Raw genomic sequence first — 26436 nt, forward strand, 5'->3', positions numbered from 1 at the left:
ACACAGAATGCAGAATGATAGGTGTATGTGATAAACCATCTTACTTCAATCTGAGGGTTGACAATTACTGAATATAACTGTATTTTATGTCAACCAGATGGAGAATGCTACTTGAGAATAAAGCAAATTTAGTCATGAAGCAGAATGCTATAAGAATTCAGCAAGTTTTAACTCCATTGGGAAAGTACGTTTAAGAGGAAGTTCCATTGTCCTAAATCTAGTGTTCCTTACACTGGTTTTGTTAGGAATTGTGCTCTTTTTATTTTGAAAGACAAAATTTCTGTGAGAACTTTAAATCTTAACTTTGAAGTTATGATGGATTAATTTTTGCTTTGTTTTTCTTCAGTTTATCATAAGTTTACAAAATTAGTTTTTAAACTTAATTTTATTAATCAAAATACTTATGTACTTTAAAAAGTTAGATTTAACAAGTTTATAATGAAAAAATTCACTTATCTGCCTGCTGCCTCCATGCCCCCATCCCTGTTCAGATTCCGTCGAGATGATTTTTCACTTCTGATATTTAATCCATCTTACTCTGCTCTCTTACGCTTACTCTACACTTCCTCCCACCCGGGCTGGGGGGGATCTCCTTTCTTCCCTTGGTCTTCCCAAGCAACCCTCGACTAGTTTCTTGAGAAACTGTGCATGGGAGGACACGTTTTAAGCTTTTCCGCCTAAAAATATCTTTTTTCCTAACGGACACTTGACTGATAATTTGCGTAAATAATTCTACACTGGATGTAATTTTCCCTGTGAATTTTTTGAGGTATTGCTTCATTGCATTGCAGCTTTAAAAAAAAAAAAAAAGGCTTCAATTAGTCGGAATATTCTCTATGTCCCTACCCTGGGTCCCATAGCCTCTCCTCTTCCAGAATACCTTTCTCCCCCATTTCTGTAAGAGCTGCGTGTACTCCAGAGCTGATACAGTCGGCTGACCACCTTGATCTGTTCACACAGACGCTTCTTTCTGATTCACTGGTGCATTAGATTATGCTACTGCGTTTTCAGGCTTTTCGGAAACTTAGGTGGAGATAACATTTTGATAGATCGTGTCTTAAATTGTTCAAACCTAGCTTTTCCTGTTCTTGTTTTTAAACATTTCTTTATGGGCCAAATTAAATTTTGTACATATCCATTTATGCAGAAATCAAATAATTATATCAAGAATATGTTTGGTGCTGTATGTAAGGGTAATATCGTATTCCCTAAGATGATATTTTAATTATCATGGAATTATATTTACCTTTTATGTCAGGTTACTAAACTGTTAGTAGAGTGGTATATCATAATCATAATACTGTAATTCCAAAACAACTTTGGAATTATGAAGTCCTGGGTATAAATCTTGGTTGTATCCCAGATTAGCTGTGTGATAGAAGATGTTGCCTGTTTCTTGGAGGGTTTCTTTATCTTAAACTGGAGATAATATTAGCTACTTGATGAGATTATTGAAAGAATCAAAGAGGAGTGTTACACAAAACACAACATTGTCGGTGTTGTTGCTAGCGTGACTGTTGTTGGTAGTGTTAGTACATAATATGTTTACTTGTTACTAAATTAAAAATTTTTTTTTGTTAAATAAGTTGTAACTGCTGTCTAGCTAGTAGTACTACAAAATTCCAGTAATAATAAGCTAGGATCCTCTTAACTACTGGTACCTTGAAATAACATGTACAGTCTGATTTTGAAGGTTTTCACTACCAAGAACTATTTGGATGGTGCTATTCCTATTCTTATTAAAGCATTAACTACCAGTACACACATAAAACTTTATTAAAAGCATGGGATTCATTCCCCCATCAAACCCACACACTCTCCCTTCTCCCACAGGCATCATTTTACAGTTAGTTTGTATACCAACACGGGAATTGAAGTGCGAACTGCTTGATTTTATTTATTTATTTATTTATTTATTTATTTTTTTAAAGATTTTATTTATTTACTTGAGAGAGAGACAGTGAGAGAGAGCATGAGCGAGGAGAAGGTCAGAGAGCGAAGCAGACTCCCCATGAGCTGGGAGCCCGATGTGGGACTCGATCCCGGGACTCCGGGATCATGACCTGAGCCGAAGGCAGTCGTCCAACCAACTGAGCCACCCAGGCGTCCCAAACTGCTTGATTTTAATAAACACAACTTCTGACACACAGAATATTTGAAGAATTTTGTTGACAGGCTGTATTAAGTTACTGAAGTTTTAGATTTCATATATTGCATTTCATTTTTAATTAGGTTTGGTAGTTACTCTTCCAAATCCCAGATCCACTTCATGGTTCTCGTGACCGAACAGGAGGCTAAATTTGAGTTTAAGGTTAGGAAAGGTCACATTGTGTATAGCGAATATTTGTTGGGACGTAGACTGTTGCAGGATCGTCCGTTCAAATGCTATGTCGTTTTATAAGTGATGATGAATGTATTGCTTATATTTTTAGATTCTAGTAATTCTTGAAGATCAAGAATTTTGCTCTTCCAGGGTGTCAGTGATAATGGTTACCATTTATTAAGTTCTGTTTTATACATACAGTCAAAACTGAGGCTCAGAGAGTGCCAGTGACTTGGTTAAGGTCAGACAGTTTAAGTTTATAAGTAGGAATCCAGCTCTGTCTGCTTCTAAACTCTCTTCTGTAAATAGTAGCAAAACAAAGATGTTGAGTAGCCTGTTTTAAATAAAAATGCATAATAAAAATGTCAGTTTTGTAGCATTTTTAATTTGGCTGGAAAATACTGTTCACAAGTAGCATGATTCTCTTTTTATACTCAGGCCTTGTCACTTGGCCTGTCTTCGGAGAAACAGTACAGATTTGGATAAAGTCTCCTAATGCACTGATGCTCAGTCCCGGCATGGCGCGTTGCTGGGGAGTGACAGCAGGCAGGATGCTGTCGGTTCAGAGTGGGCTTTCAACTCCCACAGCCCCTCCCTTGTTCCCTAAATGATGAGACAACAGAAGGCATGTAATTACAAGAGCACTTTCCAGCCATTCATCCTCTATAATCTGATAGCAAAGAAAAGAACATCAAAATAAAATTTCCTTGAAGCTGGAAGCTTCTTATATGATTAAAAATGTACCACCTGTTTTATAACTGAAAGAGCTATCGTCTAAAAGATGGGAGCCTGATGAGAAGAGTATGATGCAAACAAGGCCCCCCCCCCCACTTTTTGACATTTTCTAAATATTTTGAATTTTCTGATATAGTTTATGAAGGTTAATTTATGTGACTGAAGAATACATTGTTTGCAATATTCATTTAAAATAATGTGGCATTAACTAGGATTTCATGCTTCTCCCCAAAGAGTATGAAAGAATACTGTAATAAATATATGAAAACTGACCTTAGAAATTTAACTTTTGAGTTTGGAATCTTCTCTGGGGCTGGGCAAGACTATGGTATTTTTGAAATTTTAACATCTAGAAATTTCCTTTTATGAAAACTCAGGCACGAAATGGATGGAATTATGTTCTGATATTATTTGGCAGATTCATGTCAGTTCATTTGGTGAGTTAGGCTTGTTCCTCAGGCCCTCCCAGTTTCTACCGGGTTAGTCACTTCCCGGATGGCGGGCATCGGGAGGAGCAGGTGCGTTTCCCTGCTGCTAAAGTGGACGGTCAGCTTCCCGAAGCCAGGAAATGCTCTCTTCACCTTTGTGTGCCATACAGGACCTTGAGAAGTAAGGTCATTACTTTAGTAACCGAATATAATCTCTCTTTGTACACACACACACACACACACACACACCCTAGTATTTAATGAGATTTTACTAAGTAAAGTGAATATTATTTAATGTTCAGCTCTATCACATAAGTTCCATTATTGCCTTTATTTTATAGATGAGGAAATGGATGCTTTTTTGGGTGTTTATCTTCTGTGGATTTTGTAAAGTTGAGTATTGGTTCATTTGGTGATGAAGCCCTATAGTAGTTCTAGACCTCAGGCCTACAGACTATAAAACACTCAGCCCAAGATAGGTATTGTACAGTTCAGCAAAACACTGTTTGCTGAAGTGGAAACAATATGGGGCTTTTTTTTTTTCCCCCAGACACAGCTTTGTAAAGGAAATCGAAAGAAGTTCAGAACAGGTCTGTGGCTGCATTTTGTTGGGTTGACAATGAGCTGTGTGGAGTATTTGCTGGTGGTGATATTCTACTGGTAGTTTAATTGTAGGATTTACAGGTGAGAGTTTTACACTAGTGTCAGCTGAAGTCTCTCTGACGTTGGGGTGTATGGCCTTAAGCTTGGATGTTAGTCAACTTCTTCTAGCTTCATATGCCTCATGTATAAAAAGACTACATCTCTAAAAACCCCTTCTTGTTTTTTGCTTTCAAATATAGTTGCAGCTATGAAATAGGATCAAGGTCACCGGCAGAAACGGAGAGAAAAGGAAAAGCCAGGCAGAGAGCTGGAGACTAACAGTGCGGATCTTCCAAGTGGCAGGAGGGCAGGGCCGTGATCTGACGTAGAGTAAGGGGGACATTATCAAAGATGTAGCTAAGAAAGGTGAAAAGATCATAACAGTCCTTTCAAAGCATTTTCACCCTGAGTTGTTGTGGGAGCCTCATGGTGGGGAGTTAAGAGGGAATGTCTGAGAGGCCCTTGGCGCCGCGCTCGTGTGCTTAACAGTATTCGCGCCTGTCCTCTGGGATGCGTTTCTCAGCGTCACTGAAGCATATGGCGGGCACTCCATAAATTATCCTGAAACGATGGTGCGCTACGCCCGCCGCACTGGCTCAGCCCCGCCCTGAGTCCCCGCCAGCAGTGTGGGAAGCCCCTCGCATATGTTCTCGCTTTAATCCTTGCGACAACTTTCAGAGGCGAATACTGTTGCCCTCTCTACTCTACAGAGGAGGGAAGTGACCCGCAAGGCAGTGCACGAACCAGGCCAGCACAGGGCACTTCCATTCAGTATCTTCTGCAGATAAAGGAAGGGAAGGATGCTATGTGTTGTTATATAAACAGTTATCAGAGGGCCAATGTGGCGTTTAGATATGTAGTAAATGCACTATACTTGCAGTACTGAAAAACCGAAGCATTGCTCTAGCTGGTTCTGAACTATTACCTTGCCGTTCTGTATATGACATATTAAGCCAGTGAAATACCTTTAATCAGCAGGATCTGTGTGTTTAAGTATACTAGTTCTCTTGACATTTTAGTGATTTCACATTGTTGTAACTTTTTTTTTTAAAGATTCTATTTATTTGAGAAAAAGAGAGCACACAAGCCAGGGGAGGGGGCAGAGGCAGTGGGAGAAGCAGGCTTCCCGCTGAGCAGGGAGCCTGACATGGGCTCCGTCCCAGCCCCAGGACCCTGAGATCATGACCTGAGCCGAAGGCACATCCTAACCGACTGAGCCACCCAGGTGTCCCTGTTGTAACTTCTCCCCCCAACACATTACTTGGAATTTTCCTGAGGGACCATTTACATGCTGCACAAGACAATTAAAAACTTTCATAACCCTTTATTGAATAATTTATCCAAATCTACATTGTCTTAGTCACTCCCTTTATTTCCAGGATTTTGTTCTGATTGGATTTTGGCTATTTGCAGAAATCAGACCAACCTCAAAAGATAAGCATTACTCAAAAAGCTGAAATTTTGTAGTCTGTGGTTCCAAGGCACAGAGCAGAAATAATATCCTAACAGAAGCCATCCAGGTCTTCTAATGTATTTAGTTTAAGGAAAGAAGAATGCCCTACTCAGAGCCAAAAATAAAAGTTAGTCAGCATATGAGAATGTACAGTGTTTTATCAAAACTGATTCATAGAGAAAGAGAACTGAGGTATCTTTCTGGGCACATTCTAGACATTTTTTTATTCTTTAAATATATCTTTCTAGTGTTATTCTAAATATAGCTTCCCTTCCACCCACTTGAAAAACAGCCATTTTTTATGTTAATAATACAGTTCTCAGTAAATATAGGGATTATTAGGATTTAAGATATATTGAATTATAAGGAAACATATTTAGGCTGTACTTTGGGGAAATTAAATAGTGAAATAATCCTGATTTAAATTTCATAGTAAATCACATGTGTAATATTTACTCTAATAACTAGAAGAAGCAGTCTGGCCCCAGGAGCAAACAGTGGGAATATCTGAATTCTTCCCTTTTCTTTTTTTTCCCAATTACAGGACTATGTTTAGGCAAAGAAATAGAATGTAAGAGTTGATGGCATTTAACTGTGAAGCCACATTTTAAAGTACTATACATTGTACAGTGGATAACCAACTTGATAACCGTAGTACTTAATTTGACAGTCTTCCGTGCCTATGGAATAGCACTAAAAGCCTTAGAAATATGAAATAACCTCAAATTTTGTAAATTTCCCATTTCTTTCTCAGTTCTACTATAGTTTCACAATGAAGACAGGATGCTTCAGTAGATCACTTTTACTGCAGAAAGTAGAGCCTTCTCTGGGATTGCTGTAACAAACAGCCTGGAATTTAACTTTCCCTCAGCAGGAGGTACTGGAGAGGGAGGACCGCATGCATTTACACTGTTGTAATGTAACAATGTAAATTACAATTACAATTACAACAATTACATTGTTGTAATGGTGCTTAACATTGAAGTTGCTTTTAGTATGCTGTCGGAAAAGTTAAAGTTCATAGCTGCTCCTGATTCTCTTGTGAAAATGTGGGAGAAGAAGGAATTCGGATTAATATCCTTGCTTGTCTTAGTTTTATAAAGGGGAGACAGTAAAAGAAAGAAAACCCATTTTTCTATAACCAACAGAAAATTTCCCCCGTTGCCCATACTTTTTCCAGGGTTGTAATCTGAAACCGCAAAGGTGGAATAGATCATGGTGTGCGTCTGTTCTTGGGTTTCTGAAAGCAGTCTTTTCAGTTTCTTCTACTGTGCCCCCAACTACAGCTGTTTAAAAATCAGAGACAGTTTCCAGGATCCAGTATGCACCCTTGTATGTGGATATACATTTGTGTGCCTACTTTTTCCTGGCCATTAAAAATATAGATATATGTTTTATGTAATCTCTACACCCAGTGTCGGCCTTGAACTCACCATCCTGATATCAAGTCACATGTTCTTCTGACTGGCCGACCCAGGCACTCATTTTCTGGCCGTTTCTAAAGGTGGACCTGAACGCCTCTTGGATTAGCCGCACCAAGCTGCACTCATCTCTGGGGTGCCTGGGGGCTCAGTCGGTGAAGTGTCTGCCTTCGGCTCAGGTCCTGATCCTGGGGTCCTGGGATCCAGCCCCACGTTGGGCTCCCTGCTCAGTGGAGAGTCTGCTTCTTCCTCTCCTGCCTTTCCACCAGCTTGTGTGCTCACTGTCTCTCAAATTAATAAAATCTTTAAAAAAGAAAGAAAGAAAGAATTGCACCCCCCTTCCCCCTGCACTTATACTCACTGTTGACCACTGGGTCCAGACAAGACCCTAGAAGGGCAGAATTTGGGGGATGAAGTAATTGAGTTCGGCCTTGTTCTGGAGGTGGTGCTGGTCGTGTACTCCGGAGTGATTGTTGGGCCATCTTCTAAGTCCTTTCTTTGTAACAATCTGATGAGTAGAACCTGGAATTACATTATTCCTTCATATCATGATAATTTGTATATTTCCTCATATTATGCTTGAGGGTACAGAGGGTACAGAGCTACGATCTTGTCAGATTGTTACTGGATTGAAGTTCATTAGCTCTGTATTAATTATGTATAATGAATATGTAGAATGAGGGAATAACAGTCAATCCATAAAGTGAAATTGATATTAAAAAAGGAGAGTTTTCTTATTCCTTTTTCCCCTCAAGGAAAAAGTATATGATCATGGTTCTAGTTAAAATGCTGAAAAACTAGAAACAACCTAGAGGTAAATATAAATCTTAAAATGTTACACATACAATGCTTTGTCATGTTCCTGTCAGTTAATAAGTATATTGATGCCTGTGAACATGCATTAAAAGTGGGGCATGAAAAACCCCACAAATTTTTATTCACGCTGAAAATTTAAAAAATGGAACTGGGGGTGCCTGTGTGGCTCAATGCGTTAAGCACCTGACTCGATTTCAGCTCAGTCGTGATCCGTGACGTGAGACCGAGCCCCAAGCAGGGCCAAGCGTGCAGCTGCTGAAGATTCTTTCTCTTTACCCCCTTCCCACCTCTCCCACCCCGCCAGTGCTCGCTCGCTCTCTTAAAAAACAAAAACAAACGAAAACAAAACTGTATAGCACTTAACATAAATCTATGTCTATATTAAAACAACTTCAAGAAACTGACAGGGTGGACAGAATGAGTAGGAAATGACGTCTGTGTCTTGGAAGAGCACTAGTGGCCAGCTGGGTAAAGGAAACAGTTAATTTAGAAGACTGGGATTCAACTAGAATAACAAAGAGAAAGTCAACTGAAGGACTGTGTCCTATGTTAAATTTTCTAGAAGATCTCTATGCCCTAGAAACGGAATTTCCCTAAGAAATTGTAGAAACCGGGCTGCCTCGGTGGTTCAGTCGGTTGGGCCTCTGCCTCTGGCTCAAGTCATGATCTCAGGGTCCTGGATCGAGACCCCCCACCCTTGGGCTCTCTGCTGAGCAGGAAGTCTGCTTCTCCCTTTCATTCTCCCTCTGTGCTCTTCCTCTCTCAAATAAATACAATCTTCAAAAAAGAAAAAAGTTGTAGTAGTAGTATTTTTTCAGAGTGTATTTTGCAAAATCGTTTATAAAGTTAATAGGTGCCACTTGTACATAAAAGTGTTTATAGTGAAGCAAATTTGGGAAGTCCTGGGTTTCACAAGATGAAGCAGATTTTTTTTTGTATAGGACTTGGCCGCACCTTTAGTGAGCATTTTCCAGGTAGAGGCATATTAAAGGCAGCATTTTACAAACTCAGGTACCTGAGACCGTAGAGCTGTTTGGTTTTTGTAAGAAGAAACATGTTCTGTGGATACAGGTTGGAAAACATTCTGGAATGTTCCCGGAGGTGTCCATGAGCAGGCGTGATGGGTACACACGGTGGAGCTCTGGGTGGGTAAGGAGCTTGAAGTAGTAAGTTAAACTCTATCATAGAGGAAATGCCCACAGTGAGGGATGATTCTTAGTCTTTGCCGTTACACTTTTTTTTTTCTTTTGGATAAAAATTCACAAAAATTTTATAGCTAATCTAAAGGTAATCTTTGTTTTTAGTAAGTAAAAGTAAGCTGTATGGAGGAGAAGTCGAACTCGAGAATCTGCATCTGATTGGGTTTTAATCTGTTAGGATTTCAGATAAGCCTGTCATAAATTTGTAAAGAGACAGCATTTAGCTCCTGGCTCGTTTCGCGGAACTGGTAGATGAATAATGGATGATGACATTGAAGTAGAACCTGACGGTAGTTCAGTCTCCTTTCCCCTCCTCGGCCTGGTCCTCGCGTCACGGCTGCCAACCAGCTGCACGGGCTGACCGGAGCCAGTGGCCGCTGTCCCTTCTCGGTTCTGCCTCCCCGGCTCCATGCTCCCCGCTGCCCCGGGCACCCCCCACCCCCTCGGCCGCCCGGGCACGTGCTCCCCGCTGCCCCGGGCACCCCCCACCCCTCGGCTGCCCGGGCCCTGTGCCCGCCGGTTGCGGTGCTGCTCTCCGACTTTGCGGTTGGCTCCGCGGGCTCGTCTGCTGCCCGCAGCTGTGACACCGGCGGCGCAGTGCTGCGGCCCCTCACTTCCTCGGTCAAGTCCTCCAGACTCGGAACTCTGCGTGCCCTCGCCCGGGGGGACGCCCACATCTCCGGTCTCCTGCACCTGTTTGCACCTAAATGCCTCGGGGCAGCCCAAGCCCGGGGTCCAAAGCCAAGTCCTTGATGATCTCGGCTTCCCTCTTATCCGTACTCTCTCGTGCGCGGCGGCGCTACGTCCTCCCCAGGTTCCCTCCCTCAGGCGCTCGTCCTTCGCGTCCGCTTGGCTGCCGCCACCGTGCAGGCCACCAGCATCCCGGGCTTGAATTTCTACCGCTTCCCCTTCCCCGAGCTTCTCGCTTCTCTCCGGCCTCGCTTCCCGTACGGCGCTCCGTGGAACCCCCGTCTGAGCAGGACACCCATTTTACCGCTTTCCGTTCCCTACTGAATTTAGGACAAATTCCAGACTCCTCCTCGTGCCGGAAAGGCACCGTCACAGGCAGGGGGTTTCCCCTCCGTTTCCTGCCCTGTCTTCCGTGGCATCTTCTGTGGCATCTTCCGTGGCCTGTCCCTCCCACCGTGGCTGCGCGCTGCCTGTTGTCCTCGAACGAGCCCATTGCTTTCTTGCAGTCGCCGTCACGCTCGCCCTGGCTCCCCCTCAGAGCAGCTTGCTGCCTGTCCTTTGCGTGCCTGGCTCCTTGTTACTGCTCAGTGTCAACCGTCCTCTCCCAGGGAAGCCTGTGCTGACTTCCCAGAGTAGGCGTCTGTGGACCCCTGCCGCCCCCCCCCCCCCCCCCCCCCCCCACCTGTGCCACTGCCCCGTCACTGCGGAGCGAGCTTGGACTCGTGTCTCTGTGCTTGCGCTGGCTCCCACCCTCGACGGTATACCTGGAAGGCAGAGACTGGGGTAACCAACATTCTCAGTGTAACCAACATTATTATTTTTTTTTAATTAAACCTAAAAAAATGCAGTGACTGAATCCTGAGCTGAAAAACATCTGCAAATGTAAAGAGTTCATTTTTGAATGTGTCTTTCTTTCTTGTGTTCCGAGTGTATTGGGTGCGCCCGTGGCTCTGAGCGCAGAGCAGTCACTACTGTTCATTCGACAAGTGCCGATTTGTGCTAAGTGAGGTGGATGACAAATAGGACCGTGTCTAGGAGCCCATAATCAAGGAGGGAAAACAGACAAGCAGACAGTAATCGTAATACAGTGCCATTGAGGCTAGTTCTGAGGTCATCACGAGCCCCCAATATGGGCATTTTTCTAGGGGTGTCTTTGCAGGGCCCTGGCATCGGCTGGGTCTTGAAACACAGCCGGGTCCCCGAGGCCAGTCAGCTGGGAGTGGGAGTGCCGGAAGGACGTTCCTGCAAGGGGCGGTAGGACACCGTAGGAAGATGTTCAAACAGCAGCAGTGGGCCGCTTGAAACCCAGATCTGCTGGGTTCCTCAGTCTCGGATAGCAAACGTAGAGGTTGGGTAGCAGGAGAACTCAGAGCTATATACTAGTGGAAGACATCAGGGTCTGAGGCTAAAGTTGTGGGAGCACAGGATCTATAGAAGGGCGCCCTGTGCTGGGCTAAAGGTTACGGCTTTAGAGAGCCACTGAATGGGTTTAGGCTGGAGCCACATAATTAGTGTTTCAGAAAAGTCATTCTGGTGGCAGGATAGAGGAGCAGTATGAGGGATGCCATACTGGAGGGAATAGATTCAAGAGTTTAAAAACACTCTTTGGTGAGGAAGGAAGATGATTTCCAGACTTCTGTTGATTTGCAGAACTAGTTAGATGTGTTGTTTACTAATTTAGTAGGAACTGGTGAGGAGCACATTTTAAGAGGAAAGACACTCTCTTGAAATTGCTGAGTTTGGAGTAATAGTAGGATATATATTCATAAGTATTAGATAAGTAAGATAAGTATTCATGGTCAGTAGTAGAGAGTATTCATGGTCAGTAGTAGAGAGATCCAGTCGTGATGGTTAGCATGTAAGTATTTAAGACCACAGGAGGACATACAGAAGGAGAGAGCCAAGGATTGAACCCAGGGGAACATCCATGCCTTTGGAGATGTTGGTGAAAGAGAAGTCTCTGTGTGTGTGATCCGCAAGGAATAGTCAGGGAGGTGGGAAGACAGTAGTACTGACTCCTAAAGAGAAGATAAGAACTCAGAGTGTCCTATGCCACAGGGACCACGTTAATAACGGGAAAGTGACCTGTGGTTGGATCAGTTAAAACTGATCCCTACATCTGGAAAATCAATTCAATACATCAGTGTCTTGGGGTGGCAGGATATCTTCATGTCACTAATGCAGTCTTTATTATATGCCATACAGTGAAATCGTAAGGCACTATATTTGATGCAGTTTTATGATGCATCGTACAGTGAACATATTGGTAGGTAAGTTTTTTTTTTTTTTTAAAGGTAGCATGCTTTTAATGGAATGTTTAGTAGTGAAGATATGATAGTTAAAGGAAGATGTGGCCTATAGAGAAGGTAGGTGTCCTTGGTACGGTCTCAGTTCAGTACCTGGTCCTTGTCTTTGATCAGATTAAGGGGTTGCACTCATGTTAGCTCCAGTCTTAAGCTGACCAGAGGCTGATTTAAAAAATTACAGTGAAACATGACTGAGCAGACAAGCTCTTCCTGCTTGTTGATCTCTCTGGGAAAACTTTGTAACGGCCTTGAAATATAAACAGAAGGGGGTTTGGTAAATGTGGGATTCTGAGGAGGGGCGATTTGCTGAATAATCTTACTTTGAAGATGGGAGAAGAAAATCTGCCTGTGCTTATTCAGAGGCCCCTTCTGGGTACCGTCAATCAAAGCCAGCACTCAGGGCGGGCCTGTGGTGAGTGGGAGGTGTGTAGGGCACAGAGGCCAGTAAATGCGTCTGCACTAGAGGACCTGAGCCCAGTGAGGGAAGAGGGAACTGTCGTTTGCTGTAGGTGAGCGGGCAGGAGGCACTTGTCACGCCTGTGTCCTCGCCTTGGGTTTGGAGCCGCTGGGGCCCGAGGTGTGCTGGAATGCCCTAGTAACTGTTCTCTGACCCTGCAGGTTCCCCGGAGAAGAAAACGGAGCGCTCACCCGTGGGGGGCGAAGACGGCTCCGCGGACCCGATCAGGCACAGACGAGCCAGTCCGGTGGGTAAGGACCCGCGGGCCGGGAAGAAGAGCGCAGAGAGCCCCTCGCTGCGGGGTCCGCCGCGGGGTCCGGTGCAGCGGCGGACCGAGGAGTCCGACAGTGACTTTGAGTCGGACCCGCCGTCCCCGAAGAGCAGCGAGGAGGACGAGCAGGAGGACGAAGAGGCCCTCCAGGGGGAGCAGGGCGACTTCCACGACGACGACACGGAGCCGGAGAACCTGGGTCACCGGCCTCTGCTCATGGACTCGGACGAGGACGACGACGAGAAGCGCAGCTCCGACTCCGACGACGAGCGCGCCGAGGTGCGGGGCGGCCGCGGAGCCGCGCTCGTCGGCCGCGGCCCGTCGCGCTCGGACGGGGCCGCGGACGCCGCGAGGCCGGAGGTGGACGTGTTCGGCGCCGTCCCCTTCCTCGCGGTGCGCGCCCTGCAGCCGCGCCCGGGCCCGCGCGGGGAGCCGCGCCCGCCGGACGCCGGTGCCGCCGCGAGCCCCGAGCCCGAGGAGCCCGACGTGTTCACGAAGGCGCCGTTCGGCCGCCGGGGGGGCGAGGACGACGGCCCCGGCCGCCCGCGGAGCGTGGACGCCTTCGGCCAGACGCCCTTCCAGCCGGTCCCCGCGCCCGCGGGCGGCAGCGGCAGCCGCGAGGACCTGTTCGGGCTCGTGCCGTTCGAGGAGCTCGCGGGGGCCCCGCCGCCCCGGGCCAAGCCGCGCGGCCTGCAGAAGCTGTCGTCCCGCCAGCGGCGCCCCAAGCCCGACGCGGCCAGGGCCAACGGCAAGCGGCACCACGGCGCGGCCGCCGCCGCCAGGAAGCCCGCCAAGCCCGCCTTCCGCACCCCCGAGCGCGCGCGCCGGCCCCGCAGGGCGGGCCGCCGCGACTCCCAGAGCAGCAACGAGTTCCTGACCATCTCGGACTCCAAGGAGAACATCAGCGTGGCCATGCCCGACGGCAGGGACCGGGGCGGCGGCCTGCAGCCCGAGGACAGCCTGCTGGACCCCTTCGGCGCCAAGCCCTTCCGTCCGCCGGAGCTGCCCTGGCTCGCCCCGCACCACCCGCCGCACCCGGGCCTGAGCGACCCGCGGGCCGACCACGGCCCCGTCCTGCCCGGGCGGCCCAGGGCGAGCTCGCGGCCCGGCGCGCTGCACAGCCCCGAGGCGCTGCGGACCGACGACTTCGGCGCGGTGCCCTTCACCGAGCTGGTGCTGCGGGCCGCGCCGGCCGAGCTGGACCCGTTCGGGGCCGCGCCGTTCCCCTCCAAGCAGTAGCGGCCGGACGCGCGCGGGCCCGCACGCCCGGCGCCAGAGCGGGGGTGGTTGTGCGGATCCGCCAGGAAACGCGTCTGTCCGTGTGTCCGTCGTCCCCAGCCCGTCGGAACAGGCCATTTCCAATAAGCCACGTGGAGAGAGGAAGGCTGTGCGCGGGGCCGGGGCGCCAGGAGAGCCGGGGCCCCCCCGCATGCACGGACGGCGCGGGCCACCTCTGCAGCCGTGTCGCCCCGGAGCGGGCCTGGACGGTCCCTCGTCTCCGCGCGGCGCATCCCCGGGTGTGCGCGCTGCGGGCTCCTGGCTCGATCGGGCCGTGAAGACGGAGCGCGTGGGCCCGAGCACCGGCTGCGCTCGCGGAGCTGTCGGTCTCTCCCCCCGCAGCGGTGTAGACCCCGCTTCTCCGGAGAAGCGCCGAGCTCCGTCTGCGGGAGCGGAGATGCCGGTCCCCGCGCCGTCCCCGGCGTCGTCGCGGAGCCAGAGCGACGGGCTGTGGCGCCTCGGACGGTCGCATTTTCCAAGACAAGTGCCATTAGGACGGAGCACCCCGCGGGCGTCCCCGACAAGCCCGGGGAACACGGGGCGCGCACGGGGCCCGGGAGGGAGACCGGGAACTTCAGGACACTCTGGTTCCCGAACGGCTGCTTGCTCCCAGGGTCGCCGTCGTGCCGGAATAAAGCCGATCGTCGGGAAATGGGGAGTGAGGACAGGGTTGCAGGGACACTGTGCTCCAGGACAAACACATGTACCGAAACCCGAGCTTTTGAGCCGTTTACAACATGAAATCGTGTTGCATCGAGTAATGGACTGTCCCGAAGTACCACCTTCCCGGGACATCCCCCAGCCCCGAGCAGCAGCTCCCGGCTCGGTTCGGGCGCGAGTCCTGCAGCGCGGACCCGCGGAACCCACGAAGCCTTACGGGCCGGACCCCGCGTCCTGCCGCAAGTACCTCTGCGCTGACCCGGCGGACGCTCGGGCGGCTCCAGGGGTCCGCGGGCGAGGAGCGAGCCGCTCGCTGCCGCGGCCTGACGCGTCCGTCTCCGGTGACCAGAGAACGCAGCTACCAAATTGCCTTTTTTTTTACACCCCAAATCCTAATTAGAAACTTGAGATTTTATAGAAATTGTTTAATAAGATAGAAATTACTATATGAATTAATGTGAATCCGGTATCTGTGCTTCCTGTGTCTCCGGCTATTTTAAGTTATAATTAACTGTTCTTCCCTGTCAACATTTAGAAGTTTCTAGAACTGTTAAAGCTATTTACAAAAAGGGGTGGAAACTAATTAACTGGCACTCTTCTTGATTGCTATACCTTAAATGAACTTTTTTTGAACCCAATTAAAGTCTATTTTATGAGTAATCTTATTAGAATCTCTTAATTATAGTGCCCCAGATGGAATGAGCTGTTTGCCTGTTTTCACAGTTCTAAACTTGGAAAGAAGCAAAGTATATGTGACTAAACTATATATTCATGTTTATTGTTTTTTTCTTTGATGTTTGAGATCAGATATAAATTTGCGGACCAATAGGGAAGCAGTATGTGAATCACAGTGTAGCAGCGGCGGACCAGGCATTGTGTTACTGCTTAAGAATCGTATTTTTAGAGCCCCGACTGCACCAATTACTTGTCCTTGTGCCAAAGGCAAATACTATGTTTGCACCTTCTTCCCCCCCGATTCTCAGGTTGATTAATACTGCTAATGCAAATGCTCAAGTAGATATTTTTCAAAACTTTACAAGGTAGACTCAAGTGATACTTTTCTTTCATTTAGTAAATTCATGAACTATATATATAGTAGGTTTGTATCAGATTTTTTTTTTTAATGAAAATTTGTTGGTGGATGTGTACACAGTATGTTGACTATTTTAGTCCCTTGGCCTTGGTCTCTGCTAGACCTCATGAGTTTCTTAATTTAAAAGAGGCAGTAGATGAATCAATGTGGTCTCCTTGGGATGTAAACATGAAATACTTAGATTGTGTCTGATACCAAGGCCTTGCTTACACTTGCTTTTCAATACACTGAACAATTGTAAGTGACTTAGACACTGATGTAGACGCTTCAGGCTTACAAAGCTGGATGGATTCTAAGGAAGCAGTTTTGACATGGTTTAAAATATTCCCATCCTTGTGTTTCTTGTATCACAGCCCAGTGACTTTCCTCTCTTGAGATTGTAGCTCAGAGGAACTATTAGGACTCAACAGGTGACCTAACAGGATAGACATGGGGAGATTCCTGTGTGCTGACGTAAAGGCATTTTCCAAGGAGTAGAGGATTTGGGTTGCGTTCCATTTTTCATGATCTCCTCCCACTATTGTTAGGACGGAGGCCACTCAAGCAATGCCCAGGTGGTTCCCTCATGAGAGTTAGGAGGCTGGAGCTCCCAAGGCACGGGAAAGAGCCTAGCCCATACCTGGGACACAGCTCTCAGTAAACGTTTGCTACTGTTCTGGGGTGGCCCAATGCTCGTTTAAGGAAGGAAAGTTGAAATTGTTTTTCCTGTTATTAATCAGGTGTCCTCTGTGCTTTTGTATGTAGTCCTAACAACCTGTAATACTTGAACATCACTAAGGGAAGTAAATTATGAAACTAGCAAAAATCTGAGGCCAAAGTTATTTCTGTCCTAACAGCTTTAATAATGCTTGTTGATTTTGAATAATTGTTGCTTAAAAGTGGACCATTAAGTTAATTTTTAAATGTCACTTCAGCACAACTGTGTTTAAAAGATCAGCTTTTATGGCACTGAAGAATGTATCTGCTGAGACATGAAAGTTGCTTGGTGTATGTATTAGGTAGAGGAAGAAGGGTTTTAGGCCAGATGAAAAGTTAACTATTATTCAGAAGTATTGACTGGGAAATTCAGAAGACCCACGTCCTCCCTGTATGTGTATTTGGGCGCAGTTATGACCTTTTTTGGAGTTGTAGACAGATACACCTTCTGATCGCACCCACTTATTGTTCTAACAGTGATAGATTGTTGTCCTGAGGCTGGTGGAGAAGAGTCAGGTGGAACCCCTCTTCTGCTCTGATGTTCATAAGGCAGAGCCATTTTCTGCTTAGTTCAAGTTTTGGTACTTCATATAAGCATTGCTAGAAGGTACACACATGTATTAGTATCACTAGTTCTGAGGAGTTTGGTACATTTGTTTTAATATGTGTAGAATGTGCAGTAAACTTTTTCTTCCTTTTAGCAAACTCACTCATCATTGTTAGGTCTGATACTGAGCTGACAGATCTACTGTGACAATGAGATGACGTATCTACTGTGAGAATAAAAATTATGTTTAAAAACTTTTATGCACCAGGGTGTTTATATATTGAGGAAAATATATAAACACACGCATGCATGCAAATGTCACATCTCTACTGTGGAGTTCATGTGAACTTTTGATTTTAAATGGAATTGCAACCACAATCATTACTAAAAGAACATTCACTCCTAGGGAGGTTTTACAAAAGCCACTAAAAGAATGAGGTAGATGAAAATGCAATGGGTTGTCATTTGGGGTTATTTTTATTTAAAAATTGTGCTACTTTTGAAAATTGTTTTTATTACTACTCTCTTTGTGATTGAAAGGTCATCTAATAGTAAGCAGTATAGTAATAGGAAGCTACTTTTTAAATTGCTGGCAAACAGCTTTAAGTGCACTTTCTTTGATTACACTTCCATTTTTTGTTAAACTTGAATTTTCTGAAGCCTTTTATGTACCACTAAGCAGATAACTTTAACTTTTAATAAACCTGATTTACATGTTTATTATATTTCTAAAGTAACTTCAGTCCTCAAATCTAGCTGGGAAATTGTTTATGAGATAGAATCAATTGATTTTTTTTTCCTGTCTACATCTAATTAAGCACTAACTGATTTTACTACTTTATTGCCTTTACATTGCTTATTATTGACTGAATTCTGTCCCTCATTCACTTTGTTTTGTTTGAAATTTAAAATTATTTTCTTACTGTATTTATCATACCTACTGTTTTAATAATCTGCTTTCTTTAAATGCAATAAATCCCAAATGGATGGCATATTCTTTGTAATTAGTGACTGGAGTTTTTCATTATTTGTCTTCAATGTTTTGGGTGTAGACTTTGATTCAGCTCTTTTATTCACACTACAGACATGAAAGCACCTATTGTGCTCCAACTAGTGGAATAGAAAAATGAATAGGATTAGATTTCTGTTCTTAGGGTAAAGCTCACAGTGTGGGATTTAAGTAGGAAAACATTGTAACCTAGCATTCTTTTTTTTTTTTTCCCCAAAGATTTTTATTTATTTGACAGACAGAGATCACAAAAAGGCAGGCAGAGCGAGAGAGGAGGAAGCAGGCTCCCTGCCGAGCAGACAGCCCGATGCGGGACTCGATCCCAGGACCCTGAGATCATGACCTGAGCCGAAGGCAGCGGCTTAACCCACTGAGCCACCCAGGCGCCCCATAACCTAGCATTCTTGCAGCAAAAATACTTCATAGCACAATCTGTTCAGGAACTACAATTATGGATTATTACAATGATGAAGGTAAGGCAAAGCCTGACTCTGAAGTACCTTGTGAACGTCCGACATTGTTTTTGCATTGTGTCTAATTTATTGAAGCTTTTAAAATCTGGTAACATATAACTTAAAAATTACTTGGTTAAATAAAATACTGTAATCCTTGATTATATCAGAAAAGAGGCTTTGGGATGTTAAAGAGAAAACTTGTTTATTGGCCTGGTGCTGGTGGGGGCTATGTCTGGCGTCAAGACCACATCATCTTTCACAAACAGGGGCCTTTAGACTGGTGGCTTGGGGAAAGATTCGTCTTGTTATGAACTTTTCTTCTTTTTTTGACTTAGTAACATCTAAAGTTCCACGGAAGAATAAGGGCCCTGGGTCTTTTTATGGTACAAATGGTACAGAGTGTGGAAAGCACCACTGTTCCAGCTGAGTTACGGTTCACTTCTTTAGAGAAAAACATAGCCCGCGATTAGAGCTATTTATATCCCCTTTTAAGGTTATAAAATGATATAAAGGATATAAATGCTGCCAGCTCGGGCATCATCGGTAAGATGTAGTCAGTCATTCTCGTAGTGGGAGTTTTCTGTAGCACATTTACAAACAGCGGCCTCTGCCACAGACGGCCGGCGCGACTGCAGTTACACGCATGTTCCGGACAGAGTTTCTGATCCCAGACTTCGCAGCTGGGCGAGGGCTTTGGTGGCTGCCATTCCTACCCTCTAAGGCGAGAGTTGCCACTTTTCACTAGAGACCCCTACCTACTGCGGTCACCTGTCCCTTGTGAAAGTGTTTCCTTAAAGGTAGTTTCGGTTTTGGGTCACTCCCTCACTCCCTACTCAGGACGTATCGGGAATTTCCGGGCACATCGGTACCAACGGCCTCTGCACCTCTTCTGAGGACACACAGTAACGGTGCTGATGCTGGGAGAAAGACATTCCGTCCCTCCCCGAACAGCGGAGCTCTTGCTTCGCGCATTTTGGCAGGGCTGGGACTACCCAGAACGACGACTTTCAGGTGGACACACATCTGCTCAGCTCAGCAGCTGGCAGGAACCCAGAAGTGCAGGCTTTGCCCCTTGACCTGGACTACAGGGCAAAGGACAGCTCTAGGGAGGGACCTGCCGAGCGGCGTCGCACGGCTTTCCGCCAGTCGGTCACAATCTTCAAATCGGTTACTCTGTTCGGGCAGGATGGATGGGATGGGACGGATGGCACAGAGACTCCCTGAGTCTTCATTCCTGATTCTAAAATATGATTTTGAAGCCGCTACGTATTATAAAGAATGACAAGCAGCACGTAATACATTTAGTAAACCAGTTTATTTACATCACACGTATCTGCCATGCAGCTTACTGAATTGCACTCTGTGTCATAACAAAAAAGACAAGCACTACCTTTTGAAAATGGCTTTATATAGAAAGATAATTGCCTCCAATGAATTAACTACAACCTTATAGATCACAATAGACAGTTTAAAACCACCACGGATAGTTTTAAAATGCACGTGTAAAGTCTGTAGGTAAAGAGCTTTTCTAGTTTACACACTGTAAAATTAAAACCAGTTTTTTTAGTATGGTAGCTGAATAGTGTACTTTTAATCTTATTTCAGTAAATCTATAAAACCAAAAATAACTTAAATATACATTATTACAAGGCTCAGACTTGTAGGCAATTTTTAAATATTCTCTCATGTTAACAATGTCTTACAAATTTTGCCAGTAGTGGTATGCACACAGTAGGTGGTCAGTAAATGCTGACATACAGAAGTGTTTATAGTTGACAGCAATCCACACTCATCCATTCATTTCCTACTTTATAATAAAATATTTTATAGTAAAGATGAAAATGAGAGAGGATAGGTTTCTTACAGTATTTAACATTTTCATAAAAAGATGAAATGTTCCCATGGTAGAATTCTCCCTACAGTCAGACTTGTAGGCCTTTTAAATTAAAAACAAAAAAAACAAAAAAAACAAAAAAAAAACCAGTCAAACATAGTATGCCTTTTTAACCCATTAATTTGGATGGCAAGTATTAGATAATTCATACACTCGAACAAAAAACCAGGAATGTTTTTAAAAAATTTAGAGAAAAGAGAGCTTAAAGTTCAGGGTTTCTATTTTGAGAAGATTTTATAGTAAAAATGGTACCAGGCCTAAAATAACTCGACTTTTCTATTTTTAAATTAATTCTAACTATTCTCAGTGTATTTTATTGGGCCAAAATGACAAAATATCTTATTTAAAATCAACAATGCCACGTTAGACCCCTAAGCGTTGTTTTGGGGAAAATACATCCTATTATCATTACAGCAAAGTCTTTTTTTATCACTCAGCACAGGAATCAAATTTGTGGCCTTATGAGGCAAAGTAGCCATTTTCAAAGTAGTGTGTTCATCACCATAATGGTACAATACAGTGCCCTTAGCCTACGGGGAAGATTCTCCGTGCTGAGATGCTAGCATGGGGAATTTATACTCCAAAAACACTATACTGAAAAGAAACCAAAATTTTACAGATATATAAACTGAGGCACATTAAAGTAACATCCCTAATATGAGATACAGAAATGGCAATGTGGAAGTAGGCTTCACCCTCAATCAACACGAACTCCAGTGCTTTGAAGCTACACCAGTATTTAAAGCAGCTCATGTGAACCCATTAAGAAATCTGGATAATATTTTATATCCCGATGAACGTGTTTTTGTGAATGCGTCCAAAGGGATCTAATTTACACACATGAAAAGACCAAGGAACGAGAAGACTATGTATGCTGGGGTGGTGAGATGTATTTCTTAGGTGTATACATCAAGATGAATCAATGCTTCAGGCCCAAGTATGAGATGGCGTTTACCAGCACTCTGCGCGGTCAGTGAACTGCTCTCGCGCAAGGGAACACGGAAAGACTAGAGTACAGGCAATAGTCCTGTCACCAACTGGGGCATCTACATGACTTTATTATTCTAAGGCTTAACGTTCATTTCAGGGTCAGCCCTGGGCCATCTGGACTCTGTGGCCTAGAAAGTAGCACCCATATAACTGGGAACCCCCACCCATCAAGAAATTTAGCAGGACTGCAAGTTCGGAGAGGTGAAACTCTCTATTTTGCTACAGGAATTTTAGAACGAAAAATCTGTAATCCACTGGCAAGAGTGCCATTATTACATGCAACTTAGTAATAGTCCTTGAAATTAAAAAAGCGTAAAAAAAAGCTGAAAAGCCTTGGTTATTAGACCACAGAATTTGTGGCCTGATCGTATCAGTTTTTAATGTGATTCTCATGGGACGGGAAATGACGATGCAAGCTTTTCCCTCTTAATGCCTCTCTCAACTCAGAGGAGGGAAGGTTTCAAGTCTTTGTTCTAGCAAACTAACACATTCAAAGCTCCCAAGAAGAAGGGAGCCTACAGCTAAAGGAGACCAATCATACGTTAAGTGCCAGTTCTCACAACCCGTGTATTTAAAGGCGAGTGATGACTCAGGACGGCGCTCCTGGCTGTGCTAAGCACAGGCTACTGCAGCCCTGGCCTTGAGGAGGCACTTCGACTGGATCCACTACTGTAAGTATCTTCTATTAAAGGAACCACACAGGATGACTCCGTTTTATAACGGAGGTGCAGCCCTTCCTAGGGAAATGAAGCTGGTGTAAAGCAAAACCAATACTATTTCTACACTGCTTTCATGTTCATTGCTGTAACTGTCAACTAATTTTCACTTTCTGTACAAGCAGCAGATTAGTAGTTTTAAGGGCTGGAAAGCAGTTATTACAGATTCCCAAGTATATTTTTCCATTTTTATAAAGTACTACTCATGATATATTAAATAGGAGAATAAAGGAAAAACTAACATGAATCTTAGAACAGTGGGGTAGACAACTCCCCGTGACATATTGCTTACCAACTGTATACAGCAGGCGGCCATTCCTGCGTTCACAAGTGTGAAGCATAGTCCGGGCATGGCTTGCTGTGTCTGTACTGCATGACGTACACCGTAGACTGATGCCACCAGTATAACATCACTACGGCAAGGACGTGCCAGATCTGGTGGCTTGATCCGAGGTAGTTTAGTTGTCCTAGAAGGGAAGGCAGAGAGACAAGAATACTGACTAATATTTTGATATTAAAATATGAATGTATTTTTATCTCTGGACTTGGAAATACGGCTTCAGAAAAAGATTTCGGCAGCGTCAGAGCACCTGAAGACTGACAGGAGATTCATTCAAACCCAAAGGCTTTTTTTTTAAAAGGATGAATTCATATTTGGGTCTACTTTAAGGACATTGGTGAATTCTGGAAATACTATTCCAAATGTGTCTTCCAAACTAATTTGGTTAATTTCAGGAATCTGATTTTTCGTCTCCTGGGTCTCCTGTGTTACTTATCTGGATATATGTGTCATGGACTCATCCACAAAATGTAATTACTACGGCTTCATCGTTACTGAGGTTGATTAGTTCATACACACACACACACACACACACACACACACACACACACACACAAAACTTAGAACTATTTCTCTTTATGCTTAGATTCCAAGGGGATTAGATAATTAACATGCGAAAGCTTCTTGAAAAAGAACAAAATAAATGAAATCCAGAGCTGTAGAAATTTAGATTAACTCTCCTCATGTCACGTAAACATTCTCACAGTCACCACCCCTGTCTCTTTTTACCAAGAGAAATAGTACAGTGCGTAGATTTTAAAGTGTAAGTCCACACAATCCTTTCTGTAGGACTTCCTAGCCTTTTTTTGGTGCCACGGTGTACTGTGACAGTCTAGTGAAACCCACAGATTCATTTTCAAAAGCACAAAACACAGAGGATTACAAAGAAAACTGATCACATGGTCAGATAAATATCACAGATATATTTAATTGTGTTCACGGACACCTTTGGGGATCATTGGACGCCGTCAGATACCACTGTGCTGTTTCTACATCCGTAAAGCTGTAACTGAGCTGAAAGTAAGTTCTTCAGTGTCAACCTGTTGCTTTCATAGTAGTCAGCCACCATTCTCACCACTGCACGGTTCTCTCTACAGCCAGGTCACAAATGGGGACTGGGGAGACCCGGTTTCTAAGCCACTCCTTCAAGAGCATCTGAGCTATCACTTTTATCCGTGAAGCTTTTCATCTCGTAGGGTCTCCGGATGTCTGCTGCTCCTGCCGTGCCTGCACCGCCACACACTCAGCTACATGGGGGCAGAGTTTAAGTCAAGCTCATCTGGGAGAAATGTTAAGTTATGTAACATTTGGCCTTTTACCAGGATCCTATGTCAGACAACTGGAAACTTCCAGTATCAAAGTTCTGGCATCAAAAACTTCTGGCATAAAAATACTATGGCTACAATTATGTAATGTAGAAAAATGACACGGTTCAGTTTTCTACATGTACTTGTCATGAAAAAATAAGTAATAAAAGAATTATTAGGGGCGCCTGGGTGGCTCAGTGGGTTAAAGCCTCTGCCTTCGGCTCAGGTCATGATCCCAGGGTCCTGGGATCGAGCCCCGCATCGGGCTCTCTGCTCAATGAGGAGCCTGCTTCCCCCTCTCTGCCTACTTGTGATCTCTGTCAAATAAGGAAATAAAAAATCTTAAAAAAAAAAAAATTATTATTAAGGTGCCACAAAAATCTATTTTGCTAGAACCGTTTCCTGAGGAAAATTGTGGCTCTCCCTGAAGGAGGGCTGGTCTTCAATGTAGGGTCACGTCCCAGTTATGCTCTGGAATCGGAATGTTTACCCTCAGGTTCGTCTTACTCTTATTTAAAACTCACGGGTGACAACCAAGTTCACGGAAGAAAGCCTGTGATCTAAACATTCTCTAGATCAGGGTTTCTCATCCTTTTTCTTCCCAACATGCACTATGAGGAGCATAATCCTATCTTCAATTCACTGTGGAAGACATTCTTAACCCAGGAAGGAGGGACAAGTCTGCGGTTTGCAAGTGAACACTGTCTGACGTCTAGCTCCTCCCACAAAAAATCACTGCTCTATGCACTCTGTTCTCTTGACTCAAGCCAAAGGTCCCTAGACTTCTATCTCGCTGCCCCTTACCCAACCGCAACCTCCACTTCCGGGACTGAGGTCGAGGAAGGACCATCACAATAGCTGCTGACTCGTACTGAGTGCTTACTACTCGTGAGGAACCCTGCTAAACGGTTCATGTACACTTTCTCACGTAATCCTCACAGTAACACCATGAGAGAAAGTATGATCTCCGGGCTCAGATGAGGAAATGACCCGAAAAAGCACGAGTAGTTTCTTTAGCTTGCGCAGCTAGTAAGAGGGTGACGTGGATTTGAAGCCCAGCAGTCTGACTCCAGACCTAAGATCCTAAACAAGCAAAGACAGATTTTGGACAACATTATTCATTCTACCCAGTGTCCTCTGGGTTATTTTCTATCAAAGGTGGTTTTTTTTTCTGGACTGAAGAATCAGGGCAATCTGTCCTATTGAGGTACTGGCTTGTGTCTATCTTGCAGACGTGAAGACCCTTCACTTACGTTATTTTCCCTTTAGCACTGGGTATTAGGAAGCTGAAAGGCAGATTGGCGGCCTTTATCTACTTTTAGAACCTCAGGATGGATATATGGTGAAGTGATCCTAACCCTGGCTTCTTTTTGTTATCTTATTTTCCTCTCTTTTCTTATTTCTTGTTTTGTGGATCTCTACATACATATATTACTTTTTAAGCTGAGCTGGTTTATAAAGAAGTCAATGGTAACTGATAATAGCATTCCACAAAAAAAGCAGAGTTTGGGAGTCAGAAGACTCCTAGCTCTGTCACTAGCTCATCATCAGGAAATGGTGGGAACTCATCTACTGCACACGAAGTTTGTGAAAGTCCTTTGAAAGTTAAGCTTTTAGATAATATTTGACAATAGGAGAGCTATTCTGTAACCAATAATATTGAAAAAAGCTAACTTTTGATACTCAAGCATATACTTCTACCATATATTTAGAAGAAAGTCTCGAGATCACCATGAAAGTGAGACTCACCTGGAAAGTACCGCTCTGGAACTTTGGAGATGTAGAACAGGAAAGCCAGAAGAGCGATCACATACATCACAATCACACGGGGTGCAAAGTCCTAAAAAGCAAAACATTTTTTCACAGATCTTTTTCCTGTGACTGAATTCCTCATTTATTAGGAATCTAATTCACAGACTAGGTAGAAGTCATAAGTGGAATTTAGCCTTGTTAAATCTTAATCGAGGACAGTGTCCAATCACAGAAGTCTTGTTCTCGCTACTGTAGGAGACGGGCGCCGGGCCGGCTTCGTCCGTGAAGCGTCTGACTCTTGGTTGTGGCTCCGGTCATGGTCTCAGGGTTGTGAGACTAAGCCCTTGTGGGGCTCCCTGCTCCGCACAGAGTCTACTTGGGATTCTCTCCCTTTCCTTCTTCCTCCCTGTAGGAAATGGCCCGCAGAAGTGGAGTGGAGTGCTCTAACGGTGAGGGAACTAAGGGAGCCAGACTGTACCACGGTTGAAGGTCCTAAGGACACCCCAACTAGAGGTGTGCAGGAGGAACGTGTATGGACTGGAGGTACCAGCGGAATAAGCAAAAACTGAAGATGAGCGGCGCCTGGGTGGCTCAGTGGGTTAAAGCCTCTGCCTTCAACTCAGGTCATGATCCCAGGGTCCCGGGATTGAGCCCCACATCGGGATCTCTGCTCGGCGGGGAGTCTGCTTCCCTTCCTCTCTCTCTGCCTACTGTGGTCTCTGTCAAATAAATAAATAAAATCTTTTTTGTTTTTTTTTTTAAAGATTTTTATTTATTTATTTATTTGACAGACAGAGATCACAAGTAGGCAGAGAGGCAGGCAGAGAGAGAGAGAGAGAGAGAGAGAGGGAGAGAGAAGCAGGCTTCCTGCGGAGCAGAGAGCCTGATGCGGGGCTCGATCCCAGGACCCTGAGATCATGACCCGAGCCGAAGGCAGCAGCCCAAACCACAGAGCCAC

At 44.9% G+C, this 26436-nt stretch overlaps 2 protein-coding genes across 5 annotated transcripts in view; one reads left to right on the plus strand and one right to left on the minus strand.

The window, feature by feature from the left end:
• The window catches only part of BMP2K (BMP2 inducible kinase), an 85625-nt gene extending 71557 nt beyond the window's left edge, over nt 1-14068 (plus strand). The window contains exon 16 of the mRNA XM_059378718.1: nt 12632-14068. Within this exon, the coding sequence (XP_059234701.1) occupies nt 12632-13980 (1349 nt within the window). The 3' untranslated portion in view covers nt 13981-14068. The remainder of the gene's footprint in view (nt 1-12631) is intronic.
• Nucleotides 7509-26436, minus strand: part of PAQR3 (progestin and adipoQ receptor family member 3) — a 33424-nt gene continuing 14496 nt past the window's right edge. Inside the window, exons 5-7 of one of the 4 annotated variants that reach the window (XM_059385741.1) lie at nt 25476-25566; nt 22372-22546; nt 7509-7524 (exon numbers count right to left, since the gene is read on the minus strand). In XM_059385741.1, coding sequence (XP_059241724.1) covers nt 22404-22546; nt 25476-25566 — 234 coding nt within the window. In that variant the 3' untranslated portion in view covers nt 7509-7524; nt 22372-22403. Of the gene's footprint in view, nt 7525-19775; nt 22547-25475; nt 25567-26436 lie in introns of those variants that run through there. The other 3 variants (XM_059385731.1, XM_059385722.1, XM_059385714.1) reach the window with 3 other exon arrangements.

This window comes from Mustela nigripes, chromosome 1 (assembly GCF_022355385.1).
Source record: "Mustela nigripes isolate SB6536 chromosome 1, MUSNIG.SB6536, whole genome shotgun sequence".
Lineage (NCBI taxonomy): Eukaryota > Metazoa > Chordata > Mammalia > Carnivora > Mustelidae > Mustela > Mustela nigripes.